General features: G+C 41.3%; 1 protein-coding gene across 1 annotated transcript in view; it reads left to right on the top strand.

Moving 5' to 3' along the window:
- Positions 1-22,848, top strand: part of LOC115245856 (neurogenic locus Notch protein) — a 142,590-nt gene extending 119,742 nt beyond the window's left edge. The window contains exons 4-9 of the mRNA XM_029824347.1: positions 12,989-13,532; positions 13,711-14,241; positions 15,017-15,249; positions 15,452-17,291; positions 17,608-19,436; positions 19,645-22,848. Coding sequence (XP_029680207.1) covers positions 12,989-13,532; positions 13,711-14,241; positions 15,017-15,249; positions 15,452-17,291; positions 17,608-19,436; positions 19,645-20,732 — 6,065 coding nt within the window. The 3' untranslated portion in view covers positions 20,733-22,848. The remainder of the gene's footprint in view (positions 1-12,988; positions 13,533-13,710; positions 14,242-15,016; positions 15,250-15,451; positions 17,292-17,607; positions 19,437-19,644) is intronic.
- The last annotated feature ends 496 nt before the right edge of the window (positions 22,849-23,344 follow it).

Here is a 23,344-nt window from a genome sequence, read left to right as displayed (position 1 = left end):
ATAAATTATTTATTTAATAAATATAAATATATTAAATTACTTTATATATTTTTTACAATATAAATCGATTTATGGCAGTCGGAAATTGTAACAAAAAAATATTATATTCGCGAAGTTTCTTAAATGTAGAATATACAAATATTTATATCCTTTTCTTCCCTTTATTCGCGCAAAATACTTTCGCAAATGAAATTAAACTTCAACGAAAATTTGCTTCTCCTGAGATACTTTACTTTCGATTGGCAGTCGAGAGTGACAGCTAGCTGTCAGTCATTGAAAAAACGACTTGGTTTCTCGATTCCGCTCGTAGCCACGCCGGTTTTCTAGCATTCGTACAACGGATCGGCCAATTACGATCGATTAATCGCGCTGTAGCGAAAAAAGAAATACGACTCTAGGAAGTCATCGTCGTGGAAACTTGCGTGGAACAGCCGTCTTGGGAATAGCGTCGACTAGATGGTCGAGAGATACGTCATCTTATCTTTCTCGGTGTTTACTACCTGCACTTGTTACGTCGATCAATCGCCTTATTCAGACTTTCAGGAAGCATCGTCGCATCGGGATCGATCATCAGATTCGTTAAATTACTTCTAGAAAAAAAAAAAAAAACAATTTTCATCGCACATTAATTACTTTACTTGAGTGAAGCGAGGGGGGGATTTAAGGCGGGAGGAGGCACGAACCAAGCATCCATCTCTTCCGTGGCAGCGGCACTGTCGTGTCTGTGTAGGGCGTTTACACACTTCCTCAGCCCGACAAATAATTGTTAGAAAACAACACTTGCGGGTCTGAAAAAATATGCGAGGTACAAGTGGCTGAATCGGGAATCGAACCCGAGTCTGTACGCTATTCAGACCCCACACCACCGACAGTTCTCATTCGCCTTATATGTAAATATCTATTATTAATAACGCCATCTTTCAGCCGGTGTAAACTAACAATTTTAGGAAATTAGGCTCTCGAGTGACATCACAAATTTCAAATAATCGCGGGCTAGTAAGAGCCAGAACGCGGATGGCAGTGCGTCAGTTTCATAGAAAAATAAGTTTTCTATGAAACTGAATATGTGCACAGGGCACGTTAATAATTAAATTAATGCGATTAGAATTTTTTATTTTTTTTTTTTTGAAAAATTTATTCAGATACGAAAACTATATGTTAAAAAAAAAAAAAATGTAAATCCAACTGCGGCGCCCGCCGGTTTCTTGGCTAATGTCGTTGAGATGCAACGCAATGCATCGCGATGCACCGTCGAGCATCGCAAAGCTGGAATCCTGGGGAAATTCCAGCGCGGTAGAAATGCACTTGGGTTTACGAGCGCGTTGAGTTTCCGGATTTTTCATTTCTTCCAGCGAAGCGGATCATCCTCCAGAACCAAGGAGGAAACGCCTCGCTCTCTTAACAGGAAGTTAAACAGACAAACGTGCGCGCTTGGATCTCTTTTTTCGACATGTGAATTTTAAATATATGAATATTGAAGGGATAGAAACTTTATATTTTCCAAATATTTAAAATTTATATAAGTATAATAAAATATAATAAAATCGATAATTAAAAATTTAATGATAAAAAAATAAAATAATTTAAAAGGAAGAGATTGAAATAAAATTGACGAAAATTTTAGAATCATGGAACCTTCAAGGATCATGAAAACTTTGAAAAATTTCTTTTACTATCATGTAATTATCATATATGCTTCCAGACATGAGTAAATCCTCAACAATGCACGCTCTCTACAAATCTCGATATAAACGCCTGTGTCCGATAGATAAGCGTGTGCAAAGGATTCGAAACACGATACGTCATGCACATACCTCGGCTCTCCTGACTCTTGTATGCGCGTCGATGCGCGAAACTTTTTACGGCGACCGTAAAACGCAGCCGGGGCCTTCCGGAATGAATTTGTGGCGCGGAATCCGAGGTTCGCGAATCGATCATTCGGGATCCGCGATTAAGTATCTCCTCTTACCGTTAGCGCATCTCTCTCGCCGCGTCAATTCCCGCGCAGCCTCCAGCTCCAGCCGTCTAGTCTCGGACGAGTAATCGCTCGGTGTACCTACCGAGAGATTCTCTCGCTCCCCGGGAAGATTTTACTGTTAAGCTGACAGACACGACGCGATTCCATAACGAACAACGAATAGCCAATCGCTTCCCTCGACCGAGATTGGCTCATAGTCAATTATTATTTGACGGCGAATCGTACACTGTTGGAAAATTTGGCTTAAATTTAACACGTCCCAAACAAATTCACACAAATTTTTGTGTTAATTTAATATAATATGGATATGTTAAATATTAGGTGACACTAATACTACGTTAATATTTCAACACAAAATGAAGGCAAAAACTTCATAGTAATTTGAAATGAATTTTATGTAAAATCAATATATTTTCAATGATAAATTTAACTTGGAAAAATATTATTGACGGTCTGTAGTCACTCTCACTTCTATTGTAGAATAAAATCAACATTTTTTCTACAAATTTTAACAGATAAATCTTATTACTAATAATACGAAACATATCTATTGTGTAAGATAAAAATTTATGCATATTGAGTTATTTTTACACTTTTTTTCAATTGTTTTAATAATTTAACATTTGAGTTCAATTAATACAACAACAATATGTTAAATAAACACATGAATGTGTTGAATATTTAACACAAAAATTTTAACCGGCATATTTTTTAATAATAAAACGCAAATTTTCCAACCGTGTATTATTTGATGGCGAATCGTATCTTCATGAGTCTATTATTTTCGGTTTTTCATCTTTCTCTCCTCTCTGTCTCTTTCTCTTTCTCTGCGTCGATTATTTTTTTGCGAGAAAATTTATAACCCTCGGATACAATTTCTAATCAACGAATCACCGACTATTTCGAGAATTGATAAATGACGCATCGATCACCGCGAGATTTATTATGAATACGAGTCTAAAATTAATTACGCTTTCAATTAAAGTCGGTGGAACGTCTGTGATTATTTTCGATTATGAATACTGACCTCGGGGAACGTAGGGTTACGCGTGTTGCGACCTCTTTATCATTATCCTTCCTTGCGGAACCGTAAGCAGGACACGTTAGAGGTGTAATGTACATTTAATAACGGGGCTTACAATTAATCGCTTCGACGCGGACGAGAAAAATATTAACGAGACTAATGATTTTGGGATATCAATTAAGATACCACATCTCGTATTCTCACCTATTTAACATGATAATTAAATCGATATTTAAATAGGATTCAAAAAATTATTTAATATTAAGCGAAAAAGTTAATCACTCGTTGAAAAAAAATTAAAAATCTAAAGAAACGAATAATGCACAGGTCAGGAGTGCGTAACCAGGTCGACAAACAGGAAAATCTCCGTGTTTCGAACTTAATTAACTTACGTGTGCGTGAGTTAACTCATTTTTGCGTAATATCGTTTATACGCTCGCTCGCTCGCTCACGTGTGTACATCGTTGCTCGAACTTGATGGCATTTTGCATTAAGGAGGGCAGGGTACCCTGGCATGCGTGTGAGAAACGATACCCTCGGGTGTACGGCGTAATTATCGAGCTCATTAAAGCGTCCGATTTGGCGGCGCAATTAAGCGTGGACAATTTGTAAAGCTCCGATATTTATTTGGCGCATTACGCCGCGCCATATAGCAATCCTGCTTTTTTGTCCCCTTCGCAACGGAATTGCGCTGCCTTCCGTAAGCAGACCTGGATAAGGACGGGACGACGGGGGAAGAGGAAGAGGGAGGAGCAGGAGGGGAGATACGATGACGGTGGAGGAGGAGGAGGAGGCGGCAAGTAGAAGGCGGACTTCGATCTTACGGTGTCCCCTCATTTCCTTGATGAGGGGCCTGATGGGGCCCTCTTTTTCATTCGATTCGGTAAATAACACAGGCCGGCCGCCGCTACCATCGCCAAGCAATTCGACTTCTTGGCCTGCGCCGCGACTCGTCATTATGTCGTCGCGCATTAACGTCATCACGTGGACGAGGGTCGAGGAGGGGGTGGAAGAAGGGTGCCTATAAGAAGAGCCGATGACTCTTGGCGGCAGGGACGAGGAAGGGCGAACGGAAGAGGGCAATGTCGCGAAATGTTGCTTACTCAGGTAGCAACAGATCTCCCCCTCCTTCCCTCCTCTTCCTCCTCTTCCTCCCCTTCTTCTCGAGCACACCCGCGACCGTTAATCGCGAAAATATCAGCTGACCACCTGCAGGTGTTCCGGCGTCTTCTCACCTTCGCCTTCTCTTCTCGCCGAGACTCGACCGTGCACGGATTTTTGACATCCGCCTTCGCGATCACTCGAGATCATTCTGATTCACCACCCGATGCAAATGTAATCCGAGTTTTCCTGTCAACGGAGAGACTCTCGGGCACAAGTTTTCGGTTCTGTCAAGATTTGCGATCTTATTAAATTAAAACTGAAAAGATACTCGAATGATTGGAAAATGGAATGGAAAGCGAGTTAAAAACGAAAAGAAGATTAATATAATACAGAATAGATCTTAAAAGCAAAACGATAAAGAAAGATACAAATGAAACGTATCAAAAATAAATTGACACGTCAAAAAGTGCAATAATATAATATTGAAGATGAAACAATTGAAGTAAAAAATCAATGATTTCAAATTGAAAAGTAGATTTTTTGAGATGGATTGAAATGTCAAACGGAATGAATTACCAATCATTCAATGAAAGATTTACATATTCTTATATTTTTTCTATAAAGTCGCACACACATTTAATAATTTTTTGTCGAAAAATTACGATATTAATAGTTTTTTTTATGGAAGCAACTTATTTTTTATCATTCAACCGCAAATATATTGTTTTAAAATGTTTTAGTTAAATTGTTCTGATCAAATATTAAATATGATAGATATATTCGGAACGAATAAATGATACATGATACACACGATGCGTCACGCAACGTGAGCTCCAGGTAGAACACGATCGCTGTGAAAATTCGAGAAACACAGAAACATTCTTCTCGAACTTCCCTTGGCGATTATATCGGCGCGTTGCGCCGATTTCCGCCGCGGGCCAAAAGTGGATCTCGCTGGCGAGATCAAGGGACCACTTATGGAAACCCCCTGTGTATCCTCTCACGAATCCTGGACAGTATAGGGAGAATGAATTGAATTTACATCCTCTCGCCTTTGAGATACGTTCCTTCGGGTCATTCGCAGCAATAATAACACGAGTCTCGCAGGTAGAGACGAAAAGATTATCGAGAAAGTGGCGCTGTCATGCCGAACCAGTGATTAAACAATACCCGGCGGGCCAAAGATAACGTTGAGATGAGTAAAATGTAAAAAGTAAAAGACACATGAAAAGAGACGAAGGGAAAAAATTTTAATATTACCATAAATATTGGAAGATCGAAGAATCTCTCAGAATGCCGCTCTTTGCTGAACATCATTAAATATTACCATAAATATTAATAAATGCTTCTTTAGTGACATAGCATTATTCTTTTTCGATTGAATTGATTTTACTTTAACAAGTTTTTAACATAACGTTTAGTATTTTATTAAATATATAAAAAAAATATGAAACAAAATTTTGTGATCGTTTTCCATGTAACTTTTGCTAAAGAAATATTTATTCCAAAATCGGAAAGAGACATAAAATAAAAGAAAATAAAAATAAAATAAAAAATAAATTAAATCAAAATAAATAAAAATAATATAAAATAAGTAAAATGAAAAGAAAAGAAAAATAAAAGACACATGAAAAGAGATGAAGGGAGAAAATTTAAATATTACCATTAAATGTGTTGAAAGATCGAAGAATCTCTCAAATTCTCAGAATACCGCTCTTTGTTGAACATCATTAAGTAAATATTAAAATTCTTCTGCTTCTTCAGTGACATAATCACAATCACATTATTCTTTTTCGATTAAATTGACTATACTTTAACAAGTTTTTAATATGATGTTTAGTATTTTATTAAATTTATTTATAAAAAGATATGAAAAAAAAATTATGTCATCATCTGTCACGTGACATTTGCTAAAGAAATATTTATTCCAAAATTAAAAGGAGATGTTTGACGTATCTACTTCGCGCTCCTCCCACGCTTTTCCACGACGCGGCGAGATACAACGAGACTCGGCACAACGAGATATCGCTTTTCTAATTTAAACGAACAGTGCCCTTCTCGTTACACCATTGTAATAGTTGATGTATCCGCACACAGATACAAGCGCAGCATCCATACGGTCCATGTGCGCGCAGCGAGTGCCTTCACTGGGCGTGCATCTGTATCGAAGAGGAAGAAGAGAGGGAAAGGCACACACAATACACACATACACACACACACAATCGGATGAGAAGCAGTGGAGATGCGGGACGGAAGGGGTGGCTCTCGAGAAGCGCGGGTTGAACCGCGCATGGGTTTTCGCATAGTTTATCAATGCGCGCGTAGGCTCACTACGAGAACACCATGGCGAGGCAATAGATTACAATTATCCCAACACGCCTGGCCAAACGTGGGAGTGTGCAACGACGGCTGTTACAGGCAGATCGGTTTCTCTTCGCTTTCTCTCTCTGTGTCTCTCTCTCTTTCTCCCCCTTGTTCGTTCCTCGTAGTATATCCTTGTCTGGTGTCTTCTCTGTCTCGCGAGTACAAGCGACGAGGCCGGATTAACTGTTCATTAGCGGGTGCCGATGATCGCCAAGTAGACTCGTGCTTATAGAGTCGAACACTTTGGAACCGCAAGATCTGAAATCAAGATTTAAATTCCGTTACTGTTGTACAGAGGGAATTTTTTCGCCTCTTTTGGGGGAGTTGAAACGTAATATAGGTATGTCACTATTGTATAATTACGTCATTTGAATCTAAATCTAAATTTATATGTTAATATTTTAATTTTTCTTTTTTTTTTCAAATTTAATTTGGCTCCAATTCGAGTTGTCATATTTAATATAATATTTATATATTTTTAGTCTTATACGTTTGTGTAATCTTATTGTTATGTACAAAAATATTGATATCATAGAATATGAGACAAAAAATATAATCTTGTCTATATCTAAAAAAAAAATATCCTTTACAAAAAAGAAAGAATTTTTATGAAATATTTATATTTTTTGAGAAAATGAAATCACGAATTTTTTAGTCGTTTGCGATGAAAATTCAAACAAAATCAAATGTGTCGGCGTTTGAGGCATGCGTTATACGCTTGTAAATCGCTTATTACAGATCGATCGGGACGATTATAATCTCCCTAACGCGCTCCAGCAAACAATCTCTTTCTCTCTCTCTCTCTCTCTTGTCGAGAGTCGCTGTATGTGATCCCACGCAGAGATCAAACGAAACGGACGATGCCGCTTCTTTATTATCCTCGCAGAGAGTTTCGCTTCTCGATCAGAATTACGATTCGATGCGAACTTCCTTGTCTTGGCGCGATACCGTTCTTCGTCGTAATCACGTTGTATTATTCTGCCTTATCTGCCCGCGCTTCACTCATCGATCCATCGATCCATCGATCTGCGAGTGGCTCGAGAGAAAGGAAGGATCTCTTAAACGCGGCCAAAATTGATTTAATTCGATCGCCCTTATTCAATGAAAAACCTGTGTGTCCCTCCGCCTTCGCCGAAAATCGATATCGATATTCGTCGATTTCTGATAGTAATCGGCGGAATAAATTGGCATTTATTGCTCCACAATCTCGGTACCGCTAGGCGCTTATAGTCGAACCCGGAATTGATCCGAGCGTCGAAATTGCAGCGAATGGCACATGGACTCTGCAGTCACCGAACGGTGTCTCGAGATGAAGAGGAACGAGAGGCAGAGTCTCATCATCTTCATTATCATTCCGGCGCACACGTGATCTCGCTTCGCTTCTCCCACACGCGAGCGAGCGAGCGCGTTTCCTCCCCGGAAATAAATTGCTCCCGGTGCATTGTTGCTTATCGAATACGATTTGATTCGAGCATTCGTAAGGGAAGATTTTTTGTTTAATATAGGCAAGATAATATCTTTTTTTTTTCTTGTCTTATTCTATGATGTCAATATTTTTTATTGTTAATCGTCATGCTTATTTTACGATTAATGATTAACGCGTAAAATTAAAAATACATAATTATAATTAATCATAATTATTAATATTATTGAATATGACAGCTCGAACTAGAGTTAAATTAAATCTGAAGAAAAAGAAACAATTCAAATTGTGGGATCAAAATGTTTAGAACTTTTGGCATTTTTTTTATTATTTTATGTAAAATATGAAGAGTTTAGGTTTAAATGATATTTTCATGTAAACGATAATGATCTACATGAAATATGAAAATTTTATCGATCAATGTAAAAAGATGCTTGGAAACAGATGCGAGTTTCATGGCTTCTGAGATAGTCGCTAGAGACGCTGACTTAATAAATAGCAATCCCAATCGTATTGCGAAAAGACTCGAGCAGTTTCTGTCCGACAGAGCCGACATCGTTGCGGAACGATATTTATGAATCGGCAACTATTCATTTAGTTCAGTTAGGATATAGGATTGACAAGCGAGCATTACGGGCATTAGAAGAGAGGCGTGGACGTCGCTCGACGAAGGATAATACCAGCTCCCGAACTAAGTCCAGACACGCGTGGCAAGCATACGAAAAGGACTAAAAAAGAACGGGACGTTTCTCTCGCGAGAGCGAATATTTCTTCTTTTAGAGCGGCGATCCTTAAGTAAATTAATGTCTTCGAAACGCGCCTGCTTTGGAGATCGTTAATAATAGCGCCGCGTCGAGAAAATTGAGCGGCTTATTTGAGATTAATTATAGCTTTTCGTATCAGCTTGTATCCTGTTTATTTCGTATTGACAACCCCTTTCGTTCACCTGTATCCTTTCAGGATAAAATATACCATGTTGTATATTATTATTATTATTAAGAGGTAATTTCACAGATGGAACTTTGCAACTGAGGGAACGCTTTTATATATTACTCGATTACAATTATGTAAAATTCATTTTTTATATAAAAACTGTGCACAGCAAATACACGATGATATTTTCTAAAATTTAAACCTCACATTATAGCGTCTAATAAAATAAAGAATTTAATATATCTCAAGGAACAATGACATTTTATTTAAAGGAAGCTATTATTAACGCGATTATCGGAGAGATTGTTTAATTGAAAATTCACAGTTGAGAGACAATGAGTTAGCGTTGAAAAACGTTTCCGCTCGGTCTCGCACCTTGAAACGCGTTTAATAATTCCGACATTCCTGCAGACATATTCGTATGTAAATTGAAAATAATACACGAGAGCGAAGGCTCTCTCGAACATCGATCAATGAAGAACGCCCAAGATGAGCCGGTCTTTTAAAGCCTGATGTTGAATGATGAATAAAGCCTGGGCCGCTGCAAATCAAGTTTTTCTTGCTTTTTAATATGATGAAAAAGTAAAATTAAAAAAAAAAGAAAGAAAATTTTTGTTATGGGGGGAAGAGACATCTTCAAACTCGCTGAAAACTACGCAGAAAGTAGAGACATTTTGTGTTATTATCCCTTTTAAATTATTTCATTAATTTAAAAATTAACGTATTGATAAAATATTACATTTGTAAAATTCATAATTTAAATACATAATTCTATTGCGCGCGATCAACATTCTAGTAACGAGAGGAAAGATTTTAAGATTCGAGTGAGGAGGAATCGGCCGCTTTGTGTACGTGCATTCACAAGGGAATTAGCTGCATCATTGTCCGCGCGGACGGACGAGAGAAAAGAGGAAAAAAAGAATTATCGACTGAATGTAAATATGATAAAAATCCGCGCGTCATCCGGTTGACGAGGAATGTTCCTCAAGGCGTTGCGATGCATCTCTTATGCGCTACTTTGCAGAATCATTCTTCGATATCGAACGAACAGTCGTAGATTGCTTATCGATCGGTTCGTTTGACGTCAAAAATTGTCATTCCCGTTCGTTCTTTTCCCCCTTTCGAGATCATTTGTGTAGGCAGCACGAACGAGATTATAAATGATAAAGAGTAGTTATTGGAAAATCGGTGATTTTGGCTTTCAACTTAAATATTTATCGCGAGATCGTGCTTTTTCCTCTATTGTAACTCGAATTAAGAGATTCGATAATATTCTCTTAACGAGGAGAACGCTACATCGATAGGAAGACAATCAGCTGATCGATGTTTACCAAACGTCAGTGACCCTTGACACACAAGGATAATTGAAAGCAACAAGCCGTTTCCCACGTAACGTCTAATCAATAAATTCAACACCTCTCGAGAAACTTTTAAACTAATAAATATATGTAACAGATGACAAGGGACTAAATTAAGGGAGTACTGCTCCGAGTTTCTTTAATAATTATTTAAAACTTCGACCGAAATAAAGTCAAATGTTTTCACGACGAGGTAAGCTATTGTTCTTTATTTCACACTTTCTCACTTTTTCTTCTCGAATATTCAATATTCACTCCAGGGGGATAATTAAATATATTAACATAAAAAATATTTAATATAAATATAAATATAAATCAATATTTAATAGTAGTATTCGCTGCTGCTGAATATTTTACGAGATTTCTTTCATCTATAAAGAGTTTTCTTTTTTTTATATTTGATTATATCCTGACTTCTTTTTTCGTCATAATATGATAATTTGTTTTTTTTTTTTTTTTTTTGTTAAAATTAATTCGACATAAAATCATATTTATGATTTTGAAATTAAATTCTACAAGGCTAAATCTTTATTTTAACTCACAAATTAATTATTTATTTTATATTTTAAAAGGTTAAAAGTGCTTTGTGTATGCGCAACGTCAAATTCATGAATCTCGAAATGTATTAGATTTATTAACTTTTGGCGTAGCTGATCTGTTCAGTTCCTCCTTATGCAAAATATAATTTACAACGGATTTTTTATCAAAGTAATTTATACAAGATTTCTGTGGAATGAATATAGATGTACTATACGATGCCGTTTGATATCAAAGAATCCGATATAGCGATAATGTAATATTGATCAAGCGCTGGATGTAAATCAGGACTTATGGGTGATTGTTCAATAAAAAGAACGGATCATCTCAACGTAATCGTCGCTCGATTTATTACATTTGTACATATTTAGTTCTCCTCTGACTCCGTTATTTCGAATCTCTCCTCACACGTTCTCCGTCACACACACGTATCCCATATTCTGTCATACCCTCCCGGCTTCGCGTGACGAAGCAAAACGTGAAAATTTCACATTTCACCAACCATGTCGGGCGCATACACGCAGAACATCAGGCAGACAAGAAGGACGCTCTCCCGGCGGCGCTATGTGGACACCGACCGTTATTACATCATTATACCGTAATTAAAATAGTATGTTATATATCTGGAACCGGCGACGGTCCGGTGTTTTTGGTTTTTGCTTCTTTATTCTGTTTAGTTATAGCTTAGTTTCTCTTCCCTTCTAATTCAACGATTACGCGCACTGCCTTCTTAGCTACGGGCGAAGAACAGACTCGAGAGGCACACACGCTGCGAGTTTCGATATACGATATTTCTCTCAATTAACGCGTGCACACGTATGTAGGATTGTATGACTAATGATTTTTACTTTTCTCCGTTGTTTTTTTTTTTTTTTTTTTTTTGTTTTTTTTTCGAAAGACGATACTGTCGCGGTGTAACTTTGTTACATTGATCTAGCTTTGAGATTTGCTGTTGAGATTTAGAGAATAAGTGAAATTTCTAACCTGAAAGTATACAATTTTTTCGCAGCTGCCTCGCTTCTTCAGGATTATCCCTCAATACAACGTAATTAGATCACCTATAGTGAGAGATGCGTCGCGTGCGTGCTACATTCCATTCCTTCTTCTTCGTTTTTCTTTCCCTCCTTGTTTCCTCCCCTTGCGACTCTTCGCATTACACGATGCAACATTGTGTCGGGGCACGACTCGCCCCGGCTCAATTTGTATATGAATGAACACGTATTATATATCCGCAGGATGTTGAGAAAAAACAAAGAAACACCTAGCCATTTTTGGGATCGCTTTTGCGGCAAGAAAACTAGCGAAAAAAGAAGCATCCGATCGATCGATCACATGTACAATCAAGCATATTTCCTCGATCAATATCTCGATCGTGTACTTTGCCCCTATCCATCGACATTGTTAACTAATTAACGCTAATTACACTGTTTAAGGCAGCGACGACTTTATTCGTCCTGACCGCTAGCTCGAAGACGAATATTTTTGCTTGAATATCTGATCTTGGCAGGAACTTTTTATCTCAAGATATATCTACACGTTATATATATATATAATAATTTATTATTTGTCATATTAAATAAATTATACAAATGATATGAATTATATTTATATACGCGACAGTGTAATCTTTAATGAAGGGTATTTTAATTTAAAGTGTTGACATTTTTTTTCCCGAGAAGATTTATCTTACATCGTGTTATATTTATATACATTGAAAAAAATATATTAAATACAAAAAATTGTTTCTGATTTTTAAAAATTATTTATTTAAAATTTAAATACCTGTAAAGAGAGAGAAGAATTATAGTTATTTCAATCAAGCAGTAAATATATTTGAATTAGTAAAATATATATAAAATAAAAGCAAAGTATGTTTTTATTTGCAAATAAAACAAATCTTTTTTCTTATCTTTATTATATTAAATTCCATAACAAAAAAACAAAATTAATTTTTGGTTGCTTGTTTCAAAAACACAGGTTTTCTTTATTTTAAGAAATAATTTTTTATCTTCAAATAAATATCTTTTTTATATTAATATTTTAAATATATTTAAAAAATTATAATTTTTATTACATGCAAGTAATAATTTACTTAATATGACAAAACATTTTTAAAAACAAAGTATGTATTTATTTAGGTCTTTAGGTAAAAAAAAAAATCAAAATTTACAGAATGTATTTATTTGATGGAAAAAATGTTATTTTTAGTATATCATATTACATAGACATTATATGATTTTTTATATATGATATATTTCTATTTCAAGGTTTCACCGGGACCCAATGCGAGATCGACATAGACGAATGCGCGGCGAGGCCGTGCCTGAACAACGGCATCTGCACCGATCTCATCAATTCCTTCAAGTGCAGCTGCGCCGACGGTTTCGCCGGCTCCCACTGCCAAATCAACATTGACGACTGCGCCTCGTCGCCGTGCAAGAACGGCGGTACCTGTCAGGATGGCATAGCGAGATACACGTGCGAGTGCCCGCCCGGCTTCACCGGCGCTTCTTGCGAGACCAACATCAACGATTGCGCGTCGAATCCTTGCCACAGCGGTACCTGCATCGACGGCGAGAACAGCTTCGTCTGCAACTGCTTCCCGGGCTTCACCGGCAAACTGTGCCAGACCCAGATCGACGAGTGCGAGAGCAGTCCGTGCCAGTTCGGGGGTAGATGCGAGGACCGCATCAACGGCTATCAGTGCATCTGCCGACCGGGAACGTCCGGTATCAACTGCGAGGTCAACGTCAACGAGTGCTACAGCAATCCGTGCCGGAACGCGGCCAGATGCATCGACGGTATCAACAGGTGAAGCTTGAAGCTTGAAGCTTGAAGAAACTATCTATCGCCAAGACGTCTTGGTGATATTTTAACGAATCCATTAATCTCTATAGATGATGATCAGGATGATGGAATAATACGAGTGCAAACATAATTTTGCAAAATCGTCGATTGTACCAATATTCATTATTTCTCTCTTTTTCAGATACTCCTGCGAATGCGAGCCCGGCTATACCGGCCAACACTGCGAGACCGACATAAACGAGTGCGCGAGCAATCCGTGCGCGAATGGCGGCCGTTGCATCGACCTGGTGAACAGCTTCAGATGCGAGTGCCCGCGCGGCTACTATGACGCCAGGTGTCTGAGCGACGTGGACGAATGCGCGAGCTCGCCCTGCCTGAACGGCGGCACCTGCGAGGACGGAGTGAACCAGTTCATCTGCCACTGCCTGCCCGGTTACGGCGGCAAGAGGTGCGAAGCGGATATCGACGAATGCGGCTCGAATCCTTGCCAACACGGCGGCACGTGCAACGATCATCTCAACGGCTACAGCTGCAAGTGCCTGCCCGGTTACGCCGGGACCAACTGTGAGACCAACATTGATGACTGCGCCAACAATCCCTGTCAGAACGGCGGTTCCTGCATCGATCTCGTCAACGATTACAAATGCGTCTGCGAGCTCCCTCATACCGGCAGGAATTGCGAGGACAAGCTGGACCCTTGCTCACCGAACAAGTAAAGATTCTTCTCTCTTCCGAATTCATTTGCACGAGGAGGAAAACGATAGTTAGATTCGCGTATTGTGAAACATCACTGTGAAACCGACACTGTGTAAAGTCAACACTGTAAAAAAAACTGTAAAAAAAACTGATTGCAACTTTAGACAAGGTGTCTGCAATTCTTTTGCAGACACACTGTCTGAATTTTTAGACACTCTTCAATTTTCAGAAAAACAACTGAGAGATGATTAAGACAGATTGCCTGAAAGTTCTTTCAGATACCCAGATCTGAAAATTCTTTCTCAATTTTCAGAAAAACAACTCTGAAAGATGATTAAGACAGATTGTCTGAAAGTTCTTTCCGACACCCAGATCTGAAAATTCTTTCTGAATTTTCAGACACATTCATCTGAATTTTCAAAAAAAATGACTCTGACGATTAAGATAGATTGTCTGAAATTTTTTTTCAGATACTCGGAAAATTCAGATAAAAATTTGTTTGAGTTTTTAGAAAATTTTTTAGAGTAAAGATTACTGTTTATCGTATGATTGCACCCTATTGTCTTAATCAGAAGCAGAATATTTTGGAATATAATCTAGAGAAGAAACAAGCATTTATTTTAAAAAAATGCAACTCAGGCAAGATCACTCTTATATTTCAACTTCTTCGTAGCATTTATATATAATAATGTCCGCTTTTTTAAAAGCGCTTCGTTTGACAAAACGTATCTGCGTGCGAATCTATAGATACAATAGAACGACTTTATAACGCGTTGCTGCGTCATTTCCAGATGTCTCCACGGTGCGAAATGCTCGCCATCGTCCAACTTCCTCGACTTTGCGTGTACGTGCACGGTCGGTTACACGGGCAGACTATGCGACGAGGATGTCGACGAATGCGTGATGACATCGCCATGCAGAAACGGTGCCACTTGCCGGAACACCAATGGCTCTTACCACTGCGTGTGCGCAAAGGGCTACGAGGGCCGTGATTGCATCATCAATACCGATGACTGTGCATCATGTGAGTACCGGCTGTTCTTTATTCGCTACAGATGCAGATCTGCAGATCTTGCGCTCTCATTTGAGTGCCTTAATGCGAATCTGCAGAGCGTCATCTGTCCTATCGTCTACGACGACATGGATTAAATTAAAAGCATTTTTTTTTAAATAAACGAATATCGGCCAAATGATACTCAAAGAAATTATCTCTTTGCTGATTACAGTTCCCTGTCAGAACGGCGGCACCTGTCTGGACGGCATCGGCGATTACACGTGCCTCTGCGTGGATGGTTTCAGCGGCAAGCACTGCGAGATCGACATCGACGAATGTCTATCGCAGCCTTGTCGGAATGGAGCGATTTGCAAGGAATACGTCAACTCCTATACGTGCCAATGCCGGCGCGGTTTCTCCGGCATCAATTGCCAAACCAACGACGAAGACTGCACCGAAAGTAGCTGCATGAACGGTGGCAATTGCATCGATGGTATCAACAACTACACGTGCGTCTGCAAACATGGCTACACGGGGTCCAACTGTCAGTATCGTATTAATGAGTGCGACAGCTCGCCCTGCCAGAACGGCGCTACCTGTCACGATCATGTGCAGTACTATACCTGTCATTGTCCGTACGGCTATACGGGTACGCATTGCGACGCATATGTGGATTGGTGTGCCGACAGTCCGTGCGAGAATCAGGCTACGTGTGTGCAACTGAAGAACAAGTATCACTGCAATTGCTCGCCCGGATGGACCGGCAAGGTGTGCGACGTGGAGATGGTTTCGTGCAAAGACGCCGCGATACGGAAGGGCGTGCCGGAAAAGAATCTCTGCAACAACGGCACCTGCGAGGATATAGGCAACAGTCACCGTTGTCATTGCCTCGAGGGCTACACCGGCTCGTACTGCCAGGAGGAGATCAACGAGTGCGACTCGGCACCGTGTCAAAACGGCGCAACATGTAAGGACCTCGTCGGTTCGTATCAGTGTCAATGTACCAAGGGTTTCCAAGGTCAGAACTGCGAGCTCAATGTCGACGATTGCCAACCGAATCCCTGCCAGAACGGCGGCACCTGTCACGATCTGATCAACAACTTCAGTTGCTCCTGCCCGCCTGGCACTCTCGGCTTCATATGTGAGATCAACGTCGATGACTGCGTGATAGGCGCCTGTCATAACAACGGCACGTGTACCGACAAGGTGGGCGGTTTCGAGTGCAGGTGTCCGCCCGGTTTCGTCGGACCGAGATGTGAGGGCGACATCAATGAGTGCCTGTCGAATCCATGCGCCTCACCCGGCACCCAGGATTGCGTGCAACTAGTCAACAACTATCACTGCAACTGTAAGCCCGGCTATATGGGTCGTCACTGCGAGATCAAGGTGAATTTCTGCGACAGCTCGCCGTGCCAGAACGGCGGCGTGTGTACGGCTAAGCAAGATAGGCACACGTGCATCTGTCCTAGCGATTATCATGGTACGAATTGCGAGTTCGCCGGCTCCTACTGCGATGCCGAGCCGTGTCAGAACGGTGGTACGTGTCGCGTCACCGGAACCGGCTATCGATGCTACTGCACGCCAGGTACGACGGGCGCGCACTGCGAGTTCGACGCCCGGGACGAATGCAAAAGCAACCCGTGTCAACAAGATGCCCCTTGCGTCAACAAGATCGATGACTACGCCTGCGATTGTCCCCCCAAATGGATTGGCAAGAACTGCGAGATCTACGATCCGAATTATCCTGGTGGCGTGTTCGGTGTTCGATCGAATGTCAATGTTCCGAAAATCTCGAACACTTACGATTACAATACAGAGCGCGAGCGCAGAAAGTGTATCGAGAACCGCTGCGAGGAGAAGGCCGGCAATAATCACTGTGACGAGGAATGCAACAAGCACGCGTGCAACTTTGACGGGCAGGATTGCTCGCTCGGTATCAATCCGTGGCGTAATTGTTCAGCGCCCATCAGATGCTGGGATGTATTTATGAACGGCGTATGCGACGAAGTCTGCAACAACCCGCAGTGCCTCTTCGATGGCAGAGACTGCGAGCGAAAAGTCGCCCCTTGCAAGTGAGTATTTATTTTTTTGTTAAATTTTTTAATTATTTAATATTATGTTGAGCATTATCGCTCTTATTTGTCGCTTTTAAAATACATTAAAGAATTGTTATTGAACTTATTAATAGCAAAATTAGCTTTTCTATATTATAACAGACTTTTAATCCATCAGCTTGCTATATATTTTATGTTTCTATAGACTTCTACGTTTTATGAAATCTACTCTTCTTTTCAGATTTTTTTATATCATATCATATATCAAGATTCTAATAAATTGTGTGCATACATTTATTGCATTTTTATTTATTATTTTCTTTGCTTCTTGTAGTCCGGTTTACGACGCGTACTGTAAAAAACATTACGCCAACGGTCATTGCGATTATGGCTGCAACAATGAGGAATGTAACTGGGACGGCCTCGACTGCGACAGAGAGCCACCGTCTTTGGCTAAAGGTGCTATGTCCATTGTCCTGGGGATGGACATGCAGACCTTCCGCTCGAACGTCGTGACCTTTCTGCGGGAACTCGGCAACGAACTAAGAACGACGACACGCGTGAAGCAAGATGAACTCGGCAACGACATGATCTATCCTTGGAAACCCGAGAGAGACCCCAACGTTCACACTAGCATATTTGGCCGGCCGACGATGATCCATACTAATAATCAAAACGGTGTGATCATCTACCTGGAGATTGATAACCGCAAATGCATCCCAACTTCCTCGGTGACGTCGACGTTGAGTATTTCCCGTCGGGACGCCACAGGATGCTTTCCATCGGCCACTGAGGCGGCCGAGTATTTGGCCGCCACAGCGTCGAAGCATACGCTGTTGCGAAACTTCCCTATCGAGCAGGTGCGAGGTGTCGTGGATCCTCAGAGTCCGGAGTATCCCGACAGTCCAACAAATTACAAGTATGTTTTTATCGGCGTGGTTATCGTAGTACTTGGCGGTCTACTGATGGGCGTGCTGGTGACCGCGCAACGGAAACGCGCCGTAGGAGTCACGTGGTTCCCTGAGGGCTTTTTGAGAACCAGCAGCGGCAGCGGTCAACGGCGCCGCTCGCGTAGGCGCGGTCCGGACGGTCAGGAGATGCGTAATCTGAACAAGCAACCATCAGTGAATTGCATGGACCTAGACGTAGTGACTGGTCGGGTGCAATCTCAGTGGTCTGACGACGAATCCGATTTGCCGCCGTCGAAACGGATGCGCGCGATCGAGCCGGGTTACGCGAGCGATCACACCGCTATCACAGACTATGAGGAAACCGAGCCGCGCATGTGGACGCAGCAACATCTCGACGCGGCCGAGATTTGTCGACCGGATGCTGGTGGTGTGCTGACGCCGCCTAGCCTGGAACACGGCCAGGACGTGAACGCGCGCGGTCCATGCGGCATGACGCCGCTGATGGTAGCGGCGGTGCGCGGCGGTGGCCTCGACACTGGCGAGGAAGAGGACGAGAACGACGGCGCCGCAGCGAAGATCGCCGATTTGGTCGCCCAGGGTGCCGACTTGAACGCCAAGACAACGGACAAAAGCGGCGAGACGTCGCTGCATCTGGCCGCGCGTTATGCCCGGTCCGACGCGACCAAAAGACTCCTAGATGCCGGCGCTGACGCGAATTCACAGGATAACACCGGCCGTACGCCACTACATTCAGCCGTCGCAGCCGACGCCATGGGCGTCTTTCAAATCCTGCTGCGGAATCGGGCGACGAATCTGAATGCTCGTATGCACGACGGCACGACGCCATTGATACTAGCGGCGCGTCTAGCCACCGAGGGCATGGTCGAAGATCTCATCAACGCCGACGCCGACATTAACGCCGCCGACAACAGCGGCAAGACCGCGTTGCATTGGGCGGCCGCGGTCAACAACGTCGATGCCGTCAACATACTATTGGTACATGGCGCGAACAGAGATGCTCAAGATGACAAGGACGAAACCCCGTTGTTCCTCGCCGCCCGCGAGGGCAGCTTCGAGGCATGCAAAGCGCTGTTGGACACGTTCGCCAACAGAGAAATTACCGATCACATGGATCGGTTACCGCGCGATGTCGCCAGCGAAAGACTACATCACGATATCGTCAGACTACTTGACGAACACGTGCCGAGATCGCCGCAGATGGTCACAGTCATTCCGAATGGTCCTCTCATGGGTAAGCATCTTTATTACATCTTTATTCTATCTTTATTATATACATACATTATAAAACACGTCCTATTTTTGTACAAAAATTTTATTACCAGTAAAAAAATGAAAAGGAAGAATAATAAATATAATCTTCAATGAAGAAACTCTAACGTTGATTAAATTTGGCTCAACAAGTAAAATTATATAACATAATTATTCCTTTTTTTTTGTAGGCTCTCCAAATCATCCACAATTAATCACGCATCCCACAGTAATCGGCTCGGCGCCGAAGCAGACGAAGTCAAAGAAGCGGCCAAAAGCGGGCGGTGCGGGAAACCCAAACAGTCCGGAATCGGAGGGCGGCGTGGTGGTGATGGTGAGGCGAAAACCGTCGGTGAAGAAGCCGCCGGCCAAGCGTGGAGCTCAGCCCCCAAACCAGGAGATCCCGCAAGGAGCGGAAGGCGCCGATGGCAACTTGCCAACGAGCCCGTACGATAGCGCAAGCCTCTACAGCAACGCATTACCCCTAGTGGCTCATACGGCAACGGCGAAACAGCCGCCGCCATACGAGGATTGCATCAAGGGCCAGTCGATGCAAGGCCTGCAACAACTCGGCCTGGACACCTTCGCGACCAATTACGGGCTGCCGTTTCACGACCAGCTCCTAGCACCGCATCAGCGGCAGCAACAGGGGATGGTGAACACACTATCGCCGCCGTACAGCAATCAATCGCCGCCACATTCGGTGCAATCAAACATGACCCTCTCCCCGCAAGCGAGCTACATGGGCTCGCCATCGCCGGCGAAAAGTCGGCCGTCGTTACCCACCTCGCCCACCCACATCGCCGCCATGAGGCAGGCGACGCATCAGAAGCATGGCAGCATGCCGCCAGTGGGATTTGATTTCGATAATCTGCCATACACCTCGAGTCAGGCGCAACAGCAGCAGCAGCAACAGCAACAACAGCAGCAGCAGCAACAGATGCAGCAGACGCAGCAACAGGTCCAGCAGCAACCGCAGCAACAGCAACAGCCGCAGCAACAGCAGCAAAGTACGCAGCAACAGCAGCAGACGCAACAATACTACCAGTATTTGACGCCGCCGTCTCACCATTCCGGACCCGATGTCACGCCGCAACATCTCATGCAGGCACCCGAGAGCTTTCCGACGCCATCGCCAGACAGTCCGGGCCACTGGTCCTCAAGCTCACCCCATTCAAACAGCGATTGGTCCGAGTGCATAGCATCACCCACGAACGCCTACGGCGCCGGAGGCGGCGCTCACCAAAGCAACAAGGGTTCCGAGGCGATCTACATATGAGACTGGTGTAACGGTGCTCTCTTCCTCGTGCGAGTAAATCGTAAATCGTGAAAGAGAAGAGAAAAGAGATAGGTGTACGAACTGTGATCAGCTCGTCGCGAGTTCGAGCGTCTCTATAAGTGTCGAAAATGGACGACTAATATATGATAATGAAGGGCTCTTTCGCCGTAATTAAATTATAGTGGCAAGAAGGTATTTTTATTTTTGTTTGTTTGTGTGTGTGTCAGAAGAGCTACCACGGTGCTCACGCGCCGCGATTATTATGGGTCTGTTCTTTACAGCTGAACTGGCTGCACTAGTTCAGAGTTTATCTTTTTCTTTTCACATTGGAAGAAGAAAGATAAGCTCTAAACTAATCCAGCCAGTTCAGCTATAAAAAACAGATCCTATGTATATTTGTGCGTATCAATGTTAAGTTGAATAAATAATTATTCACGGATAATATAATTACGAATATGTATTCGTCATTATATATTTATATTGTTTATCAATGATTATTAATTGATTATTAATCAAGTTCCGGAATATATTTTTTGCTCAACATTGATGCGTATAAATATAAATAAATATATATATATATATATGTGTATTGCGTATGATGGAGGGATGGAAGATTTACGATCAAAGATATTACATGACATACTCAAATTGTAAAACCGATTGTGCCTCTCTAATACGATGCGACGTTTTAGGAAAATTGCGACCGAAGAATCGCGACTTATGAAAAATAGCCGATATATTTTTGATATCTATCGATTTTTATTATGTCGCGACGTCATACACAGCTCAATGAATAAACAGTGCCTTCGACTTGCCAGTGTGAAGGTTCCCGATGGACAAAAATTTATATAAGGGAGCGAGACTTTACTACTCTAACGCACAATAATTGTATATACTACAATAGATTTATCGTTCGCCGCTGTGTCTGTTATTCCACGGAAAGGACTACATAGTATGCAATATTCTATTTAGTTCCTAATATACACAGTGCGCATCTTATACACGAAGAAATTTGTATTGAATCGGTCTTTGATTTTTTTTTTCCCTTTTTATTATACTTTTTGATAGACCGATCTTTTTAGACTTCGAACGGTAGGATAATGGCTGATAACACGTGAGCGCGAAATGAGAATTGTGCCTTCGAGTTCCATAGAGTATAAGACACGCAGGTTCTATAGATGAATCTATTATTAAATTATGTAGAGAAGAAACGCAGCGTTTCCAAATGGCCTCTAAGCGGATCGAATGTTTATAACTGGTTGATGTATTAGAGATGCCAATTTTTTTTTTTTTTTTTTTATTAACGACATGTAATGTAATGTAACGTAATATAATGTAATGTAAGGCGAAGAGAAACGACGGCAGGACATCTATTATGTGTACGGTCGACGGGAGCTTCAGAGAATTCGTCCTTTCAGCTCGCATCGTTCCATACATAGACATTCCATTGCGTATGGCGCGCCAACATCCTTCACCTCCCTTCGATCCTTCCCCCTCGCGCTATTATGTTCGCCGGGAAATCATTTACTAACAAAGCTAGGGTAATCGTTAACGTTAATCTCTAAGTATCGATCGCCTTTAAATTAAGTACTCGGCGCGGAGCGGTAGGACAGTTCTCTGGTCTCTTCTCTGCCAAAGCCAAAACAGCATTTTTAATGTAATAATACGATCACGGCGCGTACAGATGGTAATGAGTAATAGCGACGCATTATTTTGTAGAAATTGTTTGTGTATGTGTGAGAAAAAGAGAGAGAACTTATGTACGTATGTATATGTATGTGAGAGAGAGAGGAGAGAATTAATTATTGTTGCGGGATGAAATAAGTTCATGCGCGCGCTTTTGCAATATATGAGCCAGTGAGATGCATCTTCGTACGTTATGCGAAGACCGCTACTGGTATCATCGGTACGATCTGTTTGTAGTATCGTCGAAGCTCTGTTTTAATCTTGTATCGAAAGATGAAAATGTAAAATGTAAATACTCTTTTATTCTATCCGCTCATATCTTTTACGTACTCTGTTTAAGTACTTTTATATAATTGTCTTTTCTCTCCTGAATTTTTGTACAAACACCCCGTTTTTACATATTTTTTATATATTATGTAAGTTTATCTATATATATATATATATATATATATATATATATATATATATATATATATTTCCTTTCTCAAGAACTCACATTTATCAGGTTGGAATTTCAAATTCGCCTGTCTTAATCTTTCGGCAAGTTTGTTAAATTTAATTTCGTGTTTTTGGAGTGAGCTTGCGTATAGGACAATATCGTCTAAATAAACAAAGAGTTCGCTACTCTGTAGCCCAGTCAAAACCTGATCCATGAGTCGCTGAAACGTTGCAGGAGCATTTTTAAGTCCGAATAGCATACGACTAAATTCGTAGTGCCCGTGAGGCGTAGAGAAAGATAAAATATCTCGTAAAATATTTAGTTTTCGATAATCTTACCGTAATACTTTTATGTACAGAATAATGAGACAAATCAATTAGTATAAAAAAGACAAATAATTGTTTAAAAAAATACATTGTAAATAATAACATACTTTTCTTAACAACAATTATTTTTTTTTATACTAATTGATTTGTCTCATTATTCT

Source organism: Formica exsecta, unplaced genomic scaffold (genome assembly GCF_003651465.1).
Source record: "Formica exsecta isolate Colony F162 unplaced genomic scaffold, ASM365146v1 scaffold133, whole genome shotgun sequence".
NCBI classification, from domain to species: Eukaryota; Metazoa; Arthropoda; class Insecta; order Hymenoptera; family Formicidae; genus Formica; species Formica exsecta.
The sequence above is the reverse complement of the archived record's forward strand: the minus strand, read 5'-3'. Positions and strand labels throughout refer to the sequence as shown.